The sequence below is a fragment of the Haliotis cracherodii genome, unplaced genomic scaffold, assembly GCF_022045235.1.
Source record: "Haliotis cracherodii isolate W230 unplaced genomic scaffold, xgHalCrac1.p SCAF_10, whole genome shotgun sequence".
Classification (NCBI taxonomy): domain Eukaryota; kingdom Metazoa; phylum Mollusca; class Gastropoda; order Lepetellida; family Haliotidae; genus Haliotis; species Haliotis cracherodii.
In genome coordinates, this window is record NW_027266265.1 from 52300258 (window position 1) to 52322385 (window position 22128).

Consider the following 22128-nt stretch of genomic DNA (forward strand, 5'->3'; position numbering starts at 1 on the left):
ACTTTAACTCCATATAGTTTCTACAGTAACGGTCACTTTGACCGAATGTAAGCATGTCCTTCTACAACTGGACTACCTAGACGACCAAGGTGCCTGGACATGGGTTTACACATTGCAACTGTCCGTGGTCACGTGGGCTCCATTCTGAGAAAGCCATGCTATGCTGGACTTTCCCTGTGAAGAATGTGGTCAGTAGATATAGGGGTGTATTTTGCTGGTCCGAATGTTCCGAGTAGTAGGGAAAGTATAACCTTCCGCATTCATGGTGAAGTGTAAGAATGAGTTGCGGGTGCTGTCCACACCCAATGATACCCCAGTTACCGTAGAAAGGCAGTTGTAGTGTCAGCTGAGGTCGCCTGGAAGTCTGATCTCTAGAGCACATGTACTGATAGATATTCAAAAGCTCTCAGCTTCAGGTTCAAATGAATAAATACGCTGTAGTCTAGGCGTGCAAAATCCTATTTTAATGAGTTGGTCTTTCAATGTTTCAGATCAGTTTGAGAAGCGCCACTTCCTGGTATAATGAGTTGGTCTCTAATGTTTCAGCCCAGTTGTGACGCACCTTTAGATATGAAAAAATGAGTTGGTCTCTAGTGATGTAGCTTCAGTTGTGACGAACATTTTCATATTATGAGTTGGTCTCTTCCTTTTCAGCTCCAGTTGTGACGCGACACTTCCTACTAGTATGAACTGATATTTTATGATTCATATCCAGTTGAGACGCATCACATAGACGAAGCAGATTATTTTTCCAGACAGAATAATTTTTTCAATATTATGGTTTAAACTCGGCGCTACTTTAACTCCATATAGTTTTTACAGTCACGGTAGCTTTGCCCGAATGTAAGCATGTCCTTCTACAACTGGACTACCTAGACGACCAAGGTGCCTGGACATGGGTTACACATTGCAGCTGTCCGTGGTCACGTGGGCTCCATTCTGAGAAGGCCATGCTATGCATATACGAAGTGACGCGTCACAACCGGAGCTGAAACATATGAGAACAAGTCATTGTATGAAGTGGCGTGTCACAACCGGAACTGAAACTTAAGAGACCAACTCATTTGTTTTGATATTTGATGACTAGCAATAATTAAATACACTTTTGAAATTCAATTCCGATAATGAGTTGAATTCGTTTGAAATTATGCATGTATATGACAATTAGACTTGGACGAATGACGTCACGACGTCACAAATTTCTGCGTTGATATGGTTCGCCTTAAATAATAAAGTTCGCTTGAGATAAAGTTTGATGTTTAATTGATTGTTTTGTTATGATTTGTGTATCTGTCACTATAAGGATTGACTTTCATCACCTGATGAAGACAGTGCCTCACATGAGCAAATGTACCATGAAGCAAGTCAGCGGGGTCTTCATGAGAGCGATGTCCCTTCAGTCCGTTTCCATATAAGGGTCGTACACCATCCGTTTTAGATCAGATCAGTTTTAGATACAGCAGGTATAAACTCTCATGGAATACGACAGCTAAGAGAAATTAAGCGTTGAACAGCACGGCACCGACCAAAACAATGGGCACACACCTGTAGCTACACCACGTGAAATGTGTCTATGACGTCATTCCTTCATCAATTGGCACCAATGACGTCATATTGCAAGTGGCATAAGCCATGGTGTGCTTATTATGGGAATAGAACACTCGGTAAATGTGGAAAATATGAACCGATTTAATGAATAAAATAAATTAGATACGTGTGATATTTTTATTGTGTGGCTCTGAAACTACTAAGTAAATACTTTTCATGCTGTTTATTTACGCCCTTTAAACAACTGGGCCACCCGTGCCTCCACGTCGATATAGAGCTATCCGGGTCGTGGCTGTGGCCTGTACTTCAGCTTATGCCATGTCACAACAAACACAAGGATATTCAAATATCATTTTGAATATTTATTACATATATAAGTTATACATATTTCAGCAGTGTGATATATGTACGGTATATACAAATATTTGAAGCACTTCTGATGTTAAAGTTTATACACATAGTTCAACACACGGTAGGTGGGTACATCGGTGGGCAGGGGAACCCTGGGAACGGAGACATCATGGCGGGGACCGGAAACTGGAACTGGGGCATTATGGGAGACATGTAGTTGATTCCGGGAGAAGTCATCATGACGGCTACGTGTGGAGAGAGGGGGTTTTGAGTCTCAGGGACTCTACTTTTTCTGCGAGATCGCTTGTTCTGGAACCAAACCTGCAATGCAGATGCAACAATCTTGTTAGCCATAATAAAGCGTTTTCTGTACGGTTTTCACAAGGGGGGTGTCGGAGAATAAAATATACATCAGATATCTGTTTGGTTGTTTAACGCCGCACTCAGCAACATTCCAGTTTCCTGGCGACGGTCTGAAAATAATCGAGTCTGGACCAGACAATCTAGTGATAGCCATCATGAGCATTTACATCAACGAAGTCATCGAGCCTGACCACCCGATCCCGATCCCAAAGAGCCATCACACTACCGTACAACGTGGGAAGTGTCTAATGATATCAATCACTAGTTATAGTCTGTTTACCGAATTTGACGTTACTTAATTATTATTGACGGTGGCGTAAATATGAGAAACGATGCAACCCGGCCTTGTAGTTTGTAACGAAGCGTTTAATGTTAAAGCTTACCTTGATTCTCTTGTGGGGAATTCCAATCTCAGCAGACATGTGCTCAATGACGTCATAATCCGGATACTTGTTCTCCGAGAAAACCTGTTCCATGGCGCGCACCTGTTTCTGTGTGAAGCAGGTTCGACCACTCGTGGGTCTGGGCCTCTTCGTTGTTGCGGGGCTTAAGGGTGGAAGTGGGGAAGAGGCTGGACTTGCGTTGATGGATTCACTACCGGAGGAGTGGCTGTGTGCCGGACTGACCCTACCGATGCCTCTTGGACTGGCACGAGGGACGACAATCTCGGGGTCTGCAACACAAGAATCATGTTTTATAAAACATAACATAACAGGAATCAGAACTACACATCTGGGCCAGTTATATAGGTATATGCGATCGACAAATTTCAAAAAATCTTTGAAATGACTTACCCTGGAAACTATTGAGGTGTGCCTCTTGTGGCTGTGGTGTGGCTGGAGGAATGTATGTGGGATAAGAAGACGGGAACACCCCGGACATTGACACAGGGTAGATAGGGTACGCGTTGTTTACTGACTGGGGTAGTGAGAGTCCCTGCTGTGCGATGTTCCCTGGTTTCGTGAGCTCCGCGTATGGTTTCAGTTTGGAACAAGGTCCATTACCAATATCAGCAGGTGACAAGCCTTGTAGTGGAGTTTCATCGGGAATAGTGTCTCTGTGGTCACCCGTTGACCATGTGTCGTCTGCTGGAAACCTAGTGTCGTCGTCTGCTGGAGACCTAGTGTCGTCGTCTGCTGGTGACCTTGTAGCATTCTCTGCTGGTGACCTTGTAGCGTCGTCTGCTGGTGACCTTGTAGCGTCGTCTGCTGGTGACCTTGTGTCGTCGTCTGCTGGTGACCTTGTAGCATCCTCTGCTGGTGACCTTGTAGCATCCTCTGCTGGTGACCTTGTGGCGTCGTCTGCTGGTGACCTTGTGGCGTCGTCTGCTGGTGACCTTGTAACGTCGTCTGCTTGTGATTTCATGTTTTGTACAAGGTACTGTTCTTCACCGGTTGTATGGTCTAGGTCGATGTGGAGAGCATCACTGTCACTTTCGTCTGAAGCTATGCTCTCATCCGGCGAGGATTTCTCTGGTTTCAAGATGTCGATGATGCTGAAGGGTGTGAAAGTCCGTGGTTTCGTCGAGGTCGAAGGTGTAGAAGTCCGTAGGTTCATGGAGACTGGTGATGCGCCTTCGAGGAAGAAACAGGGCAGTGCAGTTCCGAAGGAAGCCTGTGAAAAAGACAGCATGTACGAGTATACCATGACGGAATAACGATTATCGCAGACTAATAAGATCTAGCGGTGTACAAAATTGAACAAAATGTGGGTATTGAACCGAGGACAATTTTTTTAAAATATTTAGCTTCTGGTAAAAGAAACCTGTTGCACAGTTCTTGCATTTATGTTAGACATGAGGAACGTTTTCATTTCAGCATTTTGCGTAACTAACAAAAAATAAGTAACGATGTTACCGCTAGAATAAAAATGGTACTTACGTTTATTTCCATTTTATATTATCAAAGGCGATGGTACTCTCTTCTCTGTGCAGAACTGCCTGGGACTGTTGTTGATGAAGTTATTACCCGACACGTCACCTTTATATACCTCACAGGTGTGACATCTGGCACTCACCTGCACTTCCCAATCAAAGTAAGCGTCAATCAGCCTCAATCAGACCACACTTAGCCTTCTTGAAGTGATCACTTTCATTATTCCATTGTTTTCAGTTTCCATGTGTTGTGCTTGGACAGTAAGATGACTGATTGGCTACTCAACATTGACGCGCAACTCAGACAGTTAACTGATTTTATTATCCCAATTGTAAAGAACAATTAATAATACTAGTTCACTTGTCACAATAATGATCATTGGTTCATTATGTTTAAACAAAACTGCGGCAATATACTTAGTTGGTTTGAAACTTGCGTAAACAATAGAGCTCAGAAAGTGGTTAATAATGGTTTTACCTCAGAATTAATATCTGTAAAGTTTGTGTACCTCAGGGATCTGTGCTTGGTACACTTGTTTATCGTTTATATTAATGATATTGTTGAAGAGATAGAGAATAAATCACGCCTTTTTGTGGAAAGTAATAAGCACTTCAAAGTGATTCTTCATGGACAATGTATTCAAGGATATTGTCAAAGAGGTTAGTCCCATGGGGAGGGGGGGGGGGGGGGGGGGGGGGGCTGGCTGTATCGAAATTAGATATTTTTCAGCTACAAAACCAGAAGGCATATATTTTTTCGACAAATTCACACCTCACGCCGCCCAAGAATATCAAATGGTCGATCCATTAGAACTATTTGCGACGCGGGCCGCGGCACCAGTCACAATAAACTTGATAATGAAACAAGTTTCAAATATCGAAAAGAAATAAGATACCGATCCAAATTCAAAATAAGACTAAAATGAATACCGGTATTGCACCTGAATATCTCAGTTAACTTGTTCCGGCTAAAATCTCAGACAATAATAATCATAATCATGAACAGACAACTGTAGGACCCAAAGGTATGCAAACTCATTTCTTTCTTGTACGATCCAACCGCGGGACGTTCTTCCCGCGGACTTTTTTCATGTTTGCTCATTAAGAGAACTTAGCACTTTAATCAATGGCCCTGACACTACAATATATTGACTTAAACTTCGGTTCTAGATACAGACAAATTATGCATTATCGCCTCAGGCTCGGCTGCAGCGAATTAAACGCATATAGATTTAATCGACATGTATCAGACAGATCCGACTGCAAATGTGGAAATCATTTGAAAAGATGCCATATGCAAATTTTCGAAATAATATATATTTGTACATTGGTGGATATATCCCGAAATCAGTTTTATACGGCAGCTCTTGTGAAGCAATCAACATAAAACATTTTAAATTAGTCTACGGCTCTATTGTCAAAAATAAAAGATTCGAGTGGTAGTTATAATAATCTGAATACATTTTGGATTAAATATTAAAATTAAGATACTGCATTCCTTTATCTCGGACACCACTAGCTCTAGCTTACGATTACAGATTAACTTTATGTATTGTACATATATATTCTTACATGTATACATGTATAAATTTGTTACCAACTGTAATCTGTTTTTCCTGGATGGGTATTTATAGAAGCAATGTTTTGCTTGTTTACCGAACCGGATTTAATTCATGAAAGAAAAATGTGTTTAAAAAATTTGTATGGACATAGTAGTATGCAAAACAACAAGACCAGCAAGTGCTCAGCCAAAAGAACGTATGAGGCACTTAAAACAGTAAACGTTCATTAAAAGGTAAGTCAATATTAAAACATTTTATTAATTAAGAGTTGCATTAAGAGTTGCTAAATAAGGACCTGTAAAATGAAAATATTTGATTATAGAAAAGTGTGTCGTATCATTCTGCTATAGGCTGCTATCAGAAGCTACTGTCTGTGTTTAATGGTTCATGTTTATATAAACCAGGCGAGAAGAAAAACATAACTTTCATTATTGATATCTGCAGCAGTTTCATACACATGAAATCTAAGATCTTAGAAGGAATCACAATCAATGAGGAAGTTTGTTTCCTCTTCGATAACAGTAGATCCGTGGTTGTAACAGTATATACAAAGTCTGCTTTGTAGATGGAATACTTAATTATCAGGGATATATTTTTTAGAATTATGTAAAACCAATAACTTGTTCATCATTAAAGGAAGAATTGGAGAAGACAAATATCTAGGAAGAACTTGTAAAGGTGTTAGCCTAATCGACAGCAGGTACACTTCAATATGTAAGTAGTGTTTATGTTCAAGACTTTTATTCCATTCTCTCAGATAAATACTCGTCAGGACGATATTGTCTGTCAATCAACGCCTGCTCAATCAATCAATCAATCAATCAAGCGCACGGACTCTTCATGCAACTACCGTCAGGACAGAAGAAAAGCATGTCTTGATGATGTGAATACAATGCTTGATAAACTGAATATTTGTTTATTAACCTTAACAAGAAATGTTTATAACATATTGTTGATAATGTCAACACTGTTTTTGTTAGTGCTGCACACGTTTCCCTTGGTTAAAAATGTAAACCCTTACCCCCATGTGAAGCGACGTGGCAAAATATGGTTCGACAAGCAATGTGAAGTTAGTGGAGGAAAGTATCTTCAATCAATCACAAACTACTTTCCACGGGAATAAAACGTGAAAATACGCAACGTCTATTAAATGCTAGTAGGTCATGTAAGGGAACTTTACTTCAATATGTATTAAAATATTGCGTATGCCCTTAATCCGATTCCCCCGCCGTGATAATGCTGGAATATTGCTAAAAGCGACGTAAAACCATACTCACTCACTAATCCGATTCTATCAGATGATCATCATGCTATACATCTAAACATAAACACTCGTCAGGACGACATTGTCTGTAAATCAACGCCTGCTATTGACAAGCGCACGAACTCTTCATGCTACTACCGTCGCTGGGTGAGTAGAAAAGCATGTCAATTTCAAGGCGCTATCACCAATTATGATGTGAATAAAGTACTTGATAAACTGAATATTTGTTTTTCTAATGTTAACAAGAATGTTTATCAGATACTGTTGATAATGTTATCAATATTTGTTTAGCTTCCTTTGGTTTAAAATGTAAACCCTTACCCCAATGTGAAGCGAGGCCACAAAATATGGTTCGACAAGCAATGTAAAGCTTGTGAATAGAAGTATCTTCAATCCCAAACTACTTTCCACGAGAAAAAAGTTGAAAATACACAACGTCTATTAAATGGAAGTAGTCTTATAAGGGAACTTAACTTACATTTTATTATCGACATAGAAATACTTTATAACCTGAAATATATCATCAGATACATTAAATGATTAAAACAAACTTTTTGGAAAATATTCCGTGAAAGTAGAAACGAATCGCACTTACCTCCCTTAGAAACATGCTGCGAATATTTCAAAAGTCAGAATAATGGTGATACTGACTCCTCGCTTATTGATGTTCTTGATCATGAACACTGACCAGATGTTATGTTTGAGATAGAGAATGTAAACCTTCAGGAATTCAAAACGCCCTTACTTGTCTAAAAATGACAAATCCTGTGGTCCTGATGTAAAGGAATATAATATTAATAGCTCTGAGGCTATGATGCCTGTGTACGTTACACGTGTTAATACAATTCTAGATACAGATGTTTTCCTGATCCGTGGCTTAAGGTATACTGAACCACAAAAGAAACGTCACCATGGATAGATGTGTGAGAAACCTTATTTATCCAAACACTGTAAACATACTTTGAGACATATTAAAAAGATGAAACTTGACAAAACCGATCACCAAGGTTGAAATGAAAGTGTCAAATGTTCTTAAAGTGAAACACAACACTAGTCTCTGAGAAAATGGCATCACAAGTCAGTATGTCTTGTGTCCGCCATGTGTATTGATGACTGCCGTGCAACGTCGATACATGGAATTGATGAGGCGGTTGATGAAGGCCATAGGCATTGAGCCCACACTCTGAGGAACGCCTGACGCAGTTCAGCTGCAGTTGTCGGCCTTGGTCGGGGGTCATTCAGCGGTCTTTGATTCTCGTCCCACAGGTGCTCAATGGGATTTAAATCGGGACTGAGGGCAGGCCACTGCATGGCTATGATGCCATTCTGCTGGATGAAGTCTCTTGTTACTCTCGCAGTGTTGTCACGGGCGTTATCATGCTGAAACACGCGGTTGCGGCGATGTGCCAAATGAGGTATGGTCTCAAGACTTGTACCGAGCTGCTGTGACACCATTGCCTCTCCCTGGACCGATGTTCTGGAACACCACAGGGCCGACCCTCTGTGCAAGAGCAATTCCATCCCACACCATGATGCTCGGACCACCACCCGAGTCTCTCTCAACAACACAAGCATCCGATTAACGTTTCCCACGGCGTCGCCAGACTCCCTCCCTGCCATGTGCTGTTGATACAGTAACGGCTCTCGTCTGAGAAGAGGACTCTTCTCCAATGCTGGTGGTGACAATGCTGGTGCTGTGTTGCCCACTGAAGACGGTCCCGGCGATGACGTGGTGTCAGAATGGGTCCGCGGTGTGGCCTCTGACAGTGGAGGTGTCTGCTCGTCAATCGTCTACGCACGGTGTCCGCAATAATGTGTCGCTGGTGTGTCCCCATGGTATGTGGATCAGTTTCCTCAGCAGTAACAAAGCGATCTTGAAGATGCTGTCGCACAATCTGACGATCCTAACGTCGGGGGTGACCCTTGGTCTTCCACTACATGGTCGGTCATCTGTAGTGTTGGTGGTCTGGTACCGTTGCTGGAGCCTTACGTGGACTTGAATTGCATTGGCTACAGACCGGGCGGTGTGTCCAGCTTGCAATCGTCCAAAGGCTTGGTGTCGCTGATTCCTTGTCAATCTTGGCATGTGGTAGCAATTCAATAACGAATGAATGTTATCCGATCTGGGTGGATTTTTATAGGGCAAGAAATGGGGGAACGCATGTACATTTCAATTCGCACGGAACTCACGTGTATCGGGTCACCATGGCCGTTGACGTGATGCGTTTGGACGGTCGGTTTTACTGTCATCTGCTTTGTTTTTTATCATAAAATTTCATGTTAAATTTTAGAAACGTTGACAAAACTTTTCATGCAATGTTACTTGGGGCGACGTTTCTTTTGCGATTTATAACATAAGGAGTTGTTGCGGACGCCAGGCGGACGCGCTACCACTGGACCACGGAGGCGGTCAACAAACATTAGGACATTCAAATATCATTTTGAGTATTTATTACATATATAAGTTATACATATTTCAGCAGTGTGGTATATGCACGGTATATACAAATATTTGAAGCACTTCTGATGTTAAAGTTTATACACATAGTTCAACACACGGTGGGTGGGAACATTGGTGGGTAGGGAAACCCTGGGAACGGAGACATCATGGCGGGGACCGGAAACTGGAACTGGGGCATCATGGGTGACATGTAGTTGATTCCGGGAGAAGACGTCATCATGGCGGCCACGTGTGGAGAGTGAGGGGAATGCGTCTCAGGAGCTCTACTTTTTCTGCGAGCCCGCTTGTTCTGGAACCAAACCTGCAATACAGATGGAACAATCTTGTTAGCCATACGCAAACAAATAACGCGTTTCCTGTACAATATCACCACCATTCGACAAGGGGCTTTGTACGATATACAGCCATCTTATGTCGCAAAAAAAAGACACCCATTGACATGGATTGGATAGATAGACCCATTGACTCAGGGAAGAAAAGTGACAAAATCCATTCCATAATCTTTAGAGTTCTCTGCTAACAGTGCATTGTATGATTGCGACTATCAAATAACTTGTGTGTTTGTTGTTTAACACCGTACGCAGCAATAGTCCAGCAGTCTGTAAATAATCTAGTGATTGACGTTATGAGCATCGATCTACGCAATTGGGATACAATGACATGCATTAACGTATGCAAGTCAGAGGCCATGACAACCCGATCCCGTAAGCCGCCTCTTACCTATCGAATAGCGAATCTCCACAGACATCAGAGAAAAGGTTACTCATGATATCAATCACTATTTTGTATGGGCTGTTGAGAGAATTTGACCTCACTTGTTGACAGTGACGTAAATATAATCTTCCGACAGATATGAGGAACAATTCATCCTGACCTTGTAGTTCGTAACGCATCGTTTAAATTTAAAGCTTACCTTGATTCTCTTGTGGGAAATTCCAATCTCAGCAGACATGTGCTCAATGACGTCATAATCCGGATACTTGTTCTCCGAGAAAACCTGTTCCATGGCCCGCACCTGTTTCTGTGTGTAACAGGTTCGACCACCAGAGGGCCTGACCCTCTTCGTTGTTGCAGGGCTTGAGGATGGCAGAGGGGAGGTGGCTGGACTTGCGTTGATGGATTCACCACCGGAGGAGTTTCTGTGTGCCGGACTGACCTTACCGGTGCCTTTTGGACTGGCTCGGGGGACGACAATCTCATGGTCTGCAACGCATAAATCAGTTAATTTAAACTTAACATAACTCAAAATCAAAACGGATCATCTGGGCTGGTTTCAGAGACACATGCGTTCGACAAACAAACAAAGGGTTTTGAAATGACTTACCCTGGAAGCTACTGAGGTGTGCCTCTTCTGGCTGAGGCTGTGGCGTGGCTGGAGGAAAGTATGTGGGATAAGCAGACGGGAACACACCGGACATGGACACTGGGTAGATAGGGTACACGTTGTTTACTGACTGGGGTAGTGAGAGTCCCTGATGTGCGGTGTGACCTGGGTTCGGGGGCTCCTGGTAAGGAGTCAGGTTGGGCCAAGGTCCATTTCCAATATCAGCAGGTGACACGCCTTGTAGTGGAGTTTCATCGGGCGTAGTGTTTCCGAGGTCACCTCTCGACCTTGTGTCATATGGTGGTGACCTGGTGGCGTTGTCTGATGGTGACCTGGTGGTGTTGTCTGATGGTGACCTGGTGGCATTGTCTGATGGTGACCTGGTGGCATTGTCTGATGGTGACCTGGTGGCATTGTCTGATGGTGACCTGGTGGCATTGTCTGATGGTGACCTGGTGGCATTGTCTGATGGTGACCTGGTGGCGTTGTCTGATGGTGACCTGGTGGCGTTGTCTGATGGTGACCTGGTGGCGTTGTCTGATGGTGACCTGGTGGCGTCTGCTGATTTCAATTTGTCGTTGTGTACAAGGTTCTGTTCTTCATCAGTTGTATGATCCAGGTCGATGTGGAGAGCATCACTGTCACTGTCGTCTGATCCGACGCTCTCGTCTTGCGAGTATTTCACTTGTTTCAAGATGTCGATGATGTTGAAGGGCGTGAATGTCCGCGGTTTCTTTGTGGTCGAAGGTGTAGAAGTCCGCAACTTCATGGAGACTGGTGATGAGCCTTCGGGGAAGAAACACGTCAGTGCAGTTCCAAAGGAAGCGTTCTGTAACAAAAATAGCATAATGACAGAATGACGATCATCGCAGACTAATAAGATCCAGTACATAATGTAAGCAATGAGCACACGAATACAAATTTAGCTTCTTGTGAAGGAAAACTATTGCACAGTACGTGCATAAATGTTAGACATGAGGCATGTCTTTATTTCAGGATTTAGGGTAACAAACAAATAGATAAAAGGCAGTGATGTTATCGCTAGAATAAAAATGGTACTTACGTTTATTTCCATTGTATATTATCTAAGGCAATGTTGTGGTACTCTCTTCTCTGTGCAGAACTACCTGGAACTGTAGTTGATGAAGTTATTACCCGACACGTCACCTTTATATACCTCACAGGTGTGACATCTGGCACTCATCTGCACTTCCCAATCAAAGTAAGCGTCAATCAGCCTCAATCAGACCACACTTAGCCTTCTTGAAGAGATCACTTTCATTATTCCATTGTTAACAGTTTTGCATGTTTTGCGCTTGGACAGGAGATGACTGATTGGCTACTCAGCATTGACGCTCAACTCAGACAGTTAACTAATTGTTTGATCCTTATTGTCAAGGACAATCTATAGTTCTTTTCTTGTCACAATAGTGATCATTGATTGTCACAAGACCTTCATTCTGTTTAAACAATACTGCAGAAAGTTACTAAGTTGGTTTGAAACTTACATAAATAATAGAGCTCAGAAAGTGGTTATGAATGGTAAAACCTTTTTTCGATAAAATCACACCTCGCCCCACGATTCTATTGTCAAAAGTAAAGGAATCAAGTTGTAGTAAAATAATCTGAATACATTTTGGATTAAATATTGAAATTGAGATACTTCACTCCGTTAGCTCGGACGCCACTGGCTAAAGTTACAGATTAACTTAATGTAGTGTACATGAACATCCAACAGGAACATGTTTAAATAAAGTTACGAAATTATACAACTATTAGAAATAATATATATTTGTACATTCGTGGATATATCCCGAAATCAGTTTTATACGGCAGCTCTTTATTAAGTGAAGCAATCAACATAAAACATTTTAAATTAGTCTATTGTCAAAAATAAAAGATTCGAGTGGTAGTTATAATTATCTGAATACATTTTGGATTAAATATTAAAGATACTGCATTCCTTTATCTCGGCCACCACTAGCTCTAGCTTACGATTACAGACTAACTTTATGTATTGTACATATACATTCAATATGAACATGTTTAAATTTGTTACCAACTGTAATCTGTTTTTCCTGGATGGATATTTATAGAAGCAATGTTTTGCTTGTTTACAAATCCGGATTTCATTTATGAAACAAGAATATTTTTTTAAAAATGTGCATGTAGATAGTTGTATGCAAAGCAACAAGACAAGCAAGTGCTCAGCCTAAAGCAGCATACGTTGATTAAAAAGTAACCCAATATTAAAAGATATGTATTGAATTTTAAGGAAGCACCTGTAAAATGAAAATACTTAATAAAAAGAATGAGTGAGTGACTATTGTTTTACGACGCTTTTAGCAATATTCCAGCAATATCACGGCGGGGGACACCATAAATGGGCTTCACACATTGTACTCATGTCGGGAATCGAACCCAGGTCTTTGGCGTGAGGAGCAAACGCTTTAACCACTAGGCTACCCGACCGCCCCTATTAATAAGAAAGTGTGAGACGTATCATTCAGGGTTGCCCCCAGAAGCGGCTATCTGATACCAGTGCTTAGCTGTACACGTTTATATAAACCAGACAGAATAGAAAAATCACATCAATTATTGATATCTGCAGCAGTTTCATTGAAATGATCTAACATCTTAGTTGGAATCACAATCAATGAGAAAGTTTGTTTCAACTTCGATAACAGTTATTGTAGATCCCTGGTTGTTGCAGTGTATACAAAGTATTTCTGTAGATGAGGAGTGAATTATCTGGATATATATTTTTAGAATTAAGTAAAAGAAATAACTTGTTTATCATCAATGTAAGATTAGGAGAATATAAATATCTAGAAAGAACTTGTAATGTTGTTACCTTTATCGACTCTGTTATAGTAACTGCATGTCCACTTCGATATGTATTAAAATAATGTGTATGTACGAGCCTTTAAAAACACTCGTCAGGACGATATTGTCTGTAAATCCACGCCTGCTGTTGACAAGCGCACGAACTCTTCATGCTACTACCGTCGCTGGGAGAGTAGAAAAGCATGTCAATTTCAAGGCGCTATCACCAGTAATGATGTGAATAAAATACTTGATAAACTGAATATTTGTTTTTCTAATGTTAACAAAAATGTTTATCAGATATTGTTGATAATGTTAACAATGTATTTGTTAGCTTCCTTTGGTTTAAAATGTAAACCCTTACCCCCATGTGAAGCGACGTCACAATGTGTGGTTCAGCAAGCAATGTAAAGTTAGTGAAGGGAAGTATCTTCAATCCAAAACTACTTTCCATAGGAATAAAACGTGTGAAAATAAGCAACGTTTATTAAATGGAAGTACATCTTATAAGAGAACTTTATTTAAATTTTATAGACACGGAAATACCTTACAAACTAATATAGTCCTTCAGTTAGATTAAATGATAAAAAATCGTTTTGGAAAATATTACGTAAAAGTAGAAACGAATCGCACTTACCTCCCTTGGAAACATTCTATGACTATTTTAAAATTCAGAATAATAGTGATGATGACTCCTGATGGTCCTAATGTAAACGAGTATAGAATTAATAGCTCTGAGGTTATGATATGTGTGTACGTTAAACATTTTAATACAATTCTAAATATAGGTCTTTTCCTGACCTGTGGCTAATTATTAATTGTCGTCCTGTTAGTCTTATGAGCTGTCTTACTGAATCATTCACTGGCATTCTAGGGACTAGAATAAACACTTCCTTGGAAAATGAAAACATTCTTTCAGAAGCACAAACAGGATATAGATATGAATATTCTACCATTGATGATATATTCATACGCCATAGCTTAATTGACTTGTTCAAATTACGAAATAGGAACATGTTCTGCTGTTTTAAAGATTTTATAAAGGCTTTTGATGGTGTATGGAGAATTGGTCTTTGGTGTACAGAATTAGTTCAGTGGAATAGTAGAACATATTTTTTGTATTATTAGATTAATGTATGATGGTATCAAATCGTATGAGTCTGTGAATTGTTTAAAATCAGTTATTTGAGTGTAATGTTGTGGCAAATTTATAGCCAATTCATTTTTTCTTGTACATATATTTGAATGATATAGAATCAAATTTTACGCAACATGATTGTACATTGTTGCAGCTCGATTCAACTGCACTTGATTGTTTTGTAGATATTGCTCTAGCTGTATTTGTATTTCTGTATGCCGACGACACAGCTCTATTATCGCTAACACGAAAAGACTTACAAAAAGCACTTCATTGTTCTGAAACCTATTGTAAATTGTTGAAACAAACTGTAAACAGGAATAAAACAAAGGTCCTTATTATCATTTTGAATTAAAATTGTTTGGATGTTGTGGATGAATATAAATATCTTGGTATTCATTTCAAAAACATGAATACATTTTCTAAATCTATTTAAACACTGCGTGACCAAGCAGCAAAAGCAAACCAGTTCGGTATATGTACAACAATAACAAATATATGAAGCACTTGTGATGACAAAGGTTTATTATACACATGGTTCAATACACAGATCGTGTCCTGACCTGAATTTGAAATTTTATATTTACAAGTCACAAGTAGTAACGGCTACATGGCCCATCATACGTTTTTAAATGACTGTTTTATTTCACAAAGGTGATATGTTACATTAAATACACAGTGGAAGATAATGTACTGTGTTATGATATATAAACAAGCTTTAAATGGACACTATACCTTGAATTATACTCTATGGCAATAGACTCGCATTAAATTACAGTTGATATGGTCCTATACTATACCGGGTAAACACAAGGGACCTATTAGCAGTCGATCCATGATACTTTAAGTCACATCTGTGGACATCCTCAGTGTGCGTTTCAAGTGTACAAAGTGTCAAATCATATAATACGTACACTCTTGTTCACTATACGCTTTCAGGAACAAGATGTTACTCCGATCGAAGAAATGGGGGTCTCTACTATTGGTGGGTTAGCCAAGTGATCAAAGTGTTCACTCGACCATACTTCAGGACAACGTGTGAAGCAAGTTTCTGCTGTCCCCTGCGCCAAACTTCAATATCTCACTGCGTCATACTGAACACTGCCCACACACTCCAGGTTATGGCGCCTATTATATCACGTTTACACAAAGATCTTATATACATCCCATGATGCATTGACAACGGGGTCAAGGGCCACGGCTAGAAGCTCGCAGCTGACCACGCCCAGAAACGGAGACATGGCATTGAAGGCGTTGCAAGAAGCCTTTCTGAGACACATGTTGGCACAGTCGAGCTTCCCGATGTTTTCATGGCTGGCGATGATGTTTTCAGGCTCCCTGGCTCCCGTACTGTGATAAGTGAATACGACAGGCGACACTGAAACAAAGAGGTGTAAATTAGTGAAGCTTACAGAAGGTCTTATGGCAGATACATATGGATCATTTTCCAGATTTGATGCATCAGTGACTGGTATGTTGATCGATGCAATTCCCTGTTTAGACATGGACCATGTGTTCCCGTTTTTATTTCAGGTGACCAATTGCCTTTGCATGTGTTTGTGACAGGCGACATTTTTCGGGAGGATGCGCACACCTTATCGCGAACATCTAGTGTCTCCAATATTTGATAGTTCTTTATAAACATAGTCGGAATTGTACATTCGACTATGTTTTTAAGAGAGAATATGGAAAGAGTTTTATAATTTGTATTTACCTCCACATGTGTTATGCACTTGGGCTCCCTTCACCACCACTTCACACAAGGTCAAGGGCGCATCACCGGAGTTGTACTTGACTATTCTGACGTAACGTCCAATGGTGTTGACGGCGCAGGTCAAGTCTACCGTCAGACCGCTGCCCACCGTGCCTTCATGCAAATAGCAGACTTGGAGGCCGGTGTTGTTGCTGGTCATCGGGTCAGAAGTATGGACCTCCACAGTGAAGTTGGTTAATCTTTCGTCTGGATGGAAGAAAGCACATGATAATAATGTTACCCACAGACTCGGAATCACACCCTGTTTAACATGAGGCAAATCCTGTTTATTGAAACCACCTTCACAGACTGGGAAAACATGAAAGGAACACATGAATAGGGACCATTCATTTCAAACGTCAAAGAGACAAAGAATATGCTTTCAAATAATGCTTCCAAATGTGGATTGCACTGGATAACATTGAATTGCATTGGTCTATACTGGACTGAGTTTTGGATTACATTTGTTCACCTTGGAATGCTTTAAATGTCGGATATGATATTCAGTCACACACCGCTGTGTGGAACTTTGATGTCAAAGTTACGGTTGTCTCGAAGTAAAAGCATGGTCTCTACGTGTACAATCTTTATTTATCGTTTCCGGTTGTGCCGATAACTCGAAGTATTTAGCTATAGGTAGGTCCTTCAACTTTGACACAACGATGGAAGAGTAAAGACATACTTCATTATTGGTTTCATTAGGTTGAGAAGATGTGTGTATTTTTCATTCAATACGATTGCTGCTAAATTGAATATGAAACAATACACTTTTCGGTCCAACTGACAGTAATCAATGTGCATTTTTATCAGAATAATGTTATTTGATACACATTTTAAAGAGACCTATGCCATCAACTTCTGAAAAAAATAACTACATTAATTTTTATTATCAAACGGTTTATTAGAAAGCCTGACACCGAAGGCAGACTTACACCCGCATGATTTTCATGAACAAATTGACAATTGTTTCTTATTAGCTTGTTAAATCTGCTACTGTTTTATCTCCCAATGCTCTAAGTGTAAAGTTTTGTAAATGACTCTTTTATACTAATATATGTTCCAAAACGTTTATGACTTGTAGAGGCAAAATAACTTTTGAAAACTGTAATTGTTTACAAATTTGTTAATGATGCTTCTCTGTACAATCGTTTTCAGTTGAAGTTCCATTCTCACGAAGATGGATATAATTATTTATTTTACTCACAGCAACATTCCCCCCTGTTGGTAACGGAGACAGTTAGGACAGTAAAGATCTCCTGGAGATCTACCTGCCACCAGTCTAGCGACGGCTCCGGCTGATTCACCGTGTGGGCACAACTTCCGGCGCTGTGGTCAGTGTTCTTGTTGCCGTCAACAGCCAGATCTGATGTCCATTCACTTTCTACCGAGCTCTGTTCGGTAGGCCTGTTCAGTGCAAGGTTCGACAGTTCCAAACCTTGACCGAGAGAACGTGTTTGTTAAAATAAACATTTAGCCTTTGTTTAACTCTAATGTCAATCTGTTGCTTGCGTTTATACAACAAAAACTCTATGAGCATTAGACCTGTGAAAGTCTTTGAAAACTAAAGTAGTAAAGTAATCGTTCAACCCTTAGGTACGCCTTCTGAAAAAACTGAATATGCATTGACACATGTCCCGGATGTGTGATACAGGCATAAACATACTAAAAATGTAACATAATATATGAAAGGGAGCCAAACCTGTCGCACTGAGCACGGTAGCTACCAGTACACACACCAGTGCATTAGCCATCGTCCTCCTAAATGAACTACTTCACTGTGTTGTAATATCATCCAAATCTTGAATGCATTTGTCAGAGAGTATCCAATGTGACCCTGTTACTTGACAATAACGCATTGGTGTATGTGAACATGAAAATGGAACTGCGATATGTTCGATATTTGATACAAACCGCGACGTTTTACATATAGAATTGTTTGCAAGTACCTCGGATGGTCCGAATGATGTACTATTATCGATAATTGATTTTTACATTCTTAAGAAGGATGAATGGCAGTTTTGGGAGAATCTATTTTCAGATAATTGTAGAAACTATTTTACAAAGCAAGACCCCGACCAAAAGGCTACCCCACCGCCACAACAAATAAAGACATTACTTCACTTGCAGTGTTATGTTAATTTTCAAGGAAATTAAATCAAATACAGTGATAATAAAATTGACAAAACCTTTTCTCAATCATAAGACATTTCTGCTAATGTGTTTATGAATCACTATCAACTCGTTATAATAGCAGATGATCGCGAAATGATAAGCCGATCATGTCGCAAACACATGCAAAGGCTAGTCAAATGTTCATCTTAACTCACTTAAAGTCAAAATAGGGAATTGCTTCGCACATTCGATTTTTGAAATGCCATCCACATGTCTACCATAAAGCCTTTTGAAAGCCTTACGATGGTCTTGAATGCTATAACCCTGTTCAAACATCTGAGCAAGAGTCACATGACCCTCTTTGAAAAAGTAGAATAATCAATTAATCGTTTTATCATTATGTACGCCTTTTTCTGAGAATAACGAAATAAGAACTGAAACATGTAATGGATGTTTGCCACGGGACAACACATATAAACTATGAAAGAAAACCACATCTTACAACACTGACCTGGGCATCTACGACTTTACACACTAGTGCATTAGCCATCGTCCTCCTAAATGAACTACTAATAATATCCTCCAAATCTTGAGGGTATTTGTCAGGGGGTATTTATGGTGACTCTGTTTCCAAACGCTAATTCATTGTGTTATATGGCAGTAGAAATTGTTATAGGTCTATCTGTGGTGATTGTTTGTGGCAGGAAATGATTGAAGGGCTCGAAAAGTCTTCTCTCCCCATAGCTCTAACTTACCAAGGTTCCAACATTGGCAGATGGTTACCCGGGTTACTTATAAGGGGAATTTTAGGCAATACACTCACCCTCCTGGGAATGGTCAGCTTATTTTCAGGTAGGGTCAGTCGGCTTAGTCAGGGAAGGTCAGGGAAGGTCAGGAAAGGTCAGCTACTCTTGTTCAGACAGGTTCGAATCCAGAAAGTCGTGTAGTTCATTCCCTAGGAAATCAGGTACGCCAATTGATTCGGAACAGGATTCAGGTTTGTCGTCAGATATAAGATGTAGGTATTTTCACAAGCCAGGCCATTTGATTTCAGAGTGTCGTATTCCCATGCTTTTGTGACACTTAAAGCTGATAAATCCACATTACGATCCATTCCTATTCTACGGGATACATGGTCGACCCAGTCTTTGCTGTTCGAAGGTGTGATGTCATTCTGGGAAGTGTCTTCTTGAAACTCCGATGTTTCAATTGAGGGTATTGGTGGAAAAACAAGTGCACTCCGCCATTTTGTTAATTAGCAGTCACATGTGGTGTCGGGTTTAGTGAAGGTTGCTGTCACGAAAACTATTCCAGTTCCAGACAGCTTAGCCGTTTTGCACCGATGCAATTGGCACTGATGGGTTGGAATGCTTGATATTTTGGTTAAAAACTGAATTATTATCAAATCTAATTTATTGCTTCTTGGTCAATGCCGAACTATTTATAAATAAGAAGTTACTTTTCCCTTTTTCTGCAAGGATTAAACATATGCATCATCAGCTGATCGTGCACAAGCAGGCCACTGTAAGAAAAAGGTTCTCCATGTATTTGTATTGTAGATTTCTATATCTGTAATGTACATTCGATGTATTATCCAACAGGGTTCTAATCAACGGTTTCCAATTAATTAACAGTGTTTCCAGTATACATGTACGATCATGTATAACATAAATAAATGCACATGCAAGTTGACAGTTACAAGTGATTCATTACCTGAGGTTTAATTCTTTGTAATAGATGTAAAAAATGCAGAGGTCTCATTTCAGGCCATTAAGATTCTCGACCACTAAACAGCCCTTCCCAACTCTATATATGGAGATATTGTTTAAGGGATATACAATGATCTTCACATGTAAAGAGGTAGTGGAATTCAACTCAAGCAGGTCATAAGTTGCATAATTTACAGACTCTATCCTTCCCTCGGCATAACTTGCTGTCGGCCCGTCTCAACGGATACATTGTGGTTGCTTGTGAGGAATTATAATATTGGCAAGGATATGGTTTTAGGTATTCAAAAATAATCATTAAAATGTGGTGACGTATAACAATGTTGGTAATATAAACCTTTAGAGCTTGATATTCCTTCTAGGTTTGAAATTAAAGAAACAAAACCATTTCCATTATTATAAGCAATCTCTACCAAAACAGCTCATTTTACGATTCCAAAACACTGAACTGCGGTAGGTTTGATGTTGTACGCTTTGGTGGATGTACAAACACTCCTTTAAACTGTCATTAATTCGAATTAGTTTACACAATCTAACCTGGAATAAATCGTACAAAATTGTCTTAAGGGTCAAGACAATGTTATTGTTAAGTACCCAAATGAAATCAAATAGGATGATAAAAAAATCGTTTTATCTTTATCTTCACACTATTAATATACATGAACTGAAACTGTACTGAATGATTACCACAGGAATAAACACTCCTAAAACTGAGAAATATGAACGAGAAGCAAACCTGTCGCACTGAGCAGAGAAGCAGCCAGGAAACATTCCAGCACATTAGCCATCGTCCTCCCAAATAAACTTTCCTCTGTGTTTAAGTTATATCACCCAACTCTTGTCGGTATTTGTCAGATGTATCCTTGGAAACTCTGCATGAGTGTATGTCAATAAGCATTATATGGCTTTAACGCATCTTACAATCTTAGTCGACACTACTAGTCACGGTTATAGAAATATCTCTTGTCAAATCAATATCATGCACAATTGATTGTGTCTGCCTTTGCAAATGTTTTTCAAAGCAGACCGGAATATGATATTAATTATTGTCTTTGAGTCTAATTGGTCCCGAACTTGTGTGATATGCCCATGTAGTATGTGCGCTCTTCTTTGAACATCTCGCTCATAAAGAATGGAATGTGTAAATACCGATTTGCGTAACTTAAACCACAACGTTTGTTCCGATCAATGCTTAACATTTACGGTGGGCAGGATACGCTCGCGTGTTCACAAACAGTTGTTCTCATCACTATTTGATACTGATTCATAAACAAATGCTCATGATATATAGTCGACTGGCTGAGATTTCTTATGAATATGGAAGGGTTTTCTCCAAAGCTGCATTCTACCATTTCTATCTTCGCCATCAGCGGCACCCGAGATTGACCGCTTAGTCTCAAATACAGGGCAAAGACTCTCAAATACAGGGCAACCATTTGCAGGTTCGGTTCCAAATTGCGGTGGAAACTGCTCAGAACATGCTAGGAATTAATCAGTGACACAACCATTCAGGCGTCCACTTTGACCAAGTTGGTGGACACTGTAGACAAACACCTGTCCGTCCGGTTCAGAGGTAATTGGCGACCTCAACAATAGGGGCGTTTTTTTAATCTTGTCCTCCATGATCGAGGAATGTTCATTATAGTCGTCCTAAAACTCCTGGAAACCATTTTCGTTACACATGTATTAATTTGATTGAGTTTCTTATTTTTCCCAAAATTTTATCTCAAAGCCGGCATCTTTACAGTGATTATTTAACCATAAATGTCCCATTAATATTTCATCTTAATCATATATAAGATATTTCATGCTTTCTGTAGAACTTC

At 40.0% G+C, this 22128-nt stretch overlaps 2 protein-coding genes across 2 annotated transcripts; both read right to left on the reverse strand.

The window, feature by feature from the left end:
• Window positions 1-9510: 9510 nt before the first annotated feature.
• On the reverse strand, window positions 9511-11821 carry LOC139453890 (homeobox protein aristaless-like 3). Its single transcript, XM_071235339.1, has 4 exons — window positions 11810-11821; window positions 10747-11575; window positions 10336-10625; window positions 9511-9723 (listed from the first exon to the last, which is right to left on the reverse strand). Exons 1-4 carry the CDS (start codon window positions 11819-11821, stop codon window positions 9511-9513), a joined length of 1344 nt encoding a protein of 447 aa, XP_071091440.1.
• Window positions 11822-15690: 3869 nt separating this feature from the next.
• LOC139452386 (fucolectin-1-like) lies at window positions 15691-21090 on the reverse strand. Its single transcript, XM_071233849.1, has 4 exons — window positions 21039-21090; window positions 17668-17898; window positions 16425-16670; window positions 15691-16088 (listed from the first exon to the last, which is right to left on the reverse strand). Exons 1-4 carry the CDS (start codon window positions 21088-21090, stop codon window positions 15853-15855), a joined length of 765 nt encoding a protein of 254 aa, XP_071089950.1. The 3' UTR covers window positions 15691-15852.
• Window positions 21091-22128: the final 1038 nt, after the last annotated feature.

Coding starts and splice junctions, on each gene's coding strand:
- LOC139453890 (XM_071235339.1), bottom strand. Junction 10,626..10,746: donor ACACCTCAGTAGCTTCCAGG/GTAAGTCATTTC, acceptor TATGCGTTGCAG/ACCATGAGATTGTCGTCCCC. Junction 9,724..10,335: donor TTTCCCACAAGAGAATCAAG/GTAAGCTTTAAA, acceptor TCTGTATTGCAG/GTTTGGTTCCAGAACAAGCG.
- LOC139452386 (XM_071233849.1), bottom strand. CDS start 21,090: ATGGCTAATGTGCTGGAATGTTTCCTGGCTGCTTCTCTGCTCAGTGCG. Junction 16,671..17,667: donor CAACAGGGGGGAATGTTGCT/GTGAGTAAAATA, acceptor TCTTCCATCCAG/ACGAAAGATTAACCAACTTC. Junction 16,089..16,424: donor AGTGCATAACACATGTGGAG/GTAAATACAAAT, acceptor TCTTTGTTTCAG/TGTCGCCTGTCGTATTCACT.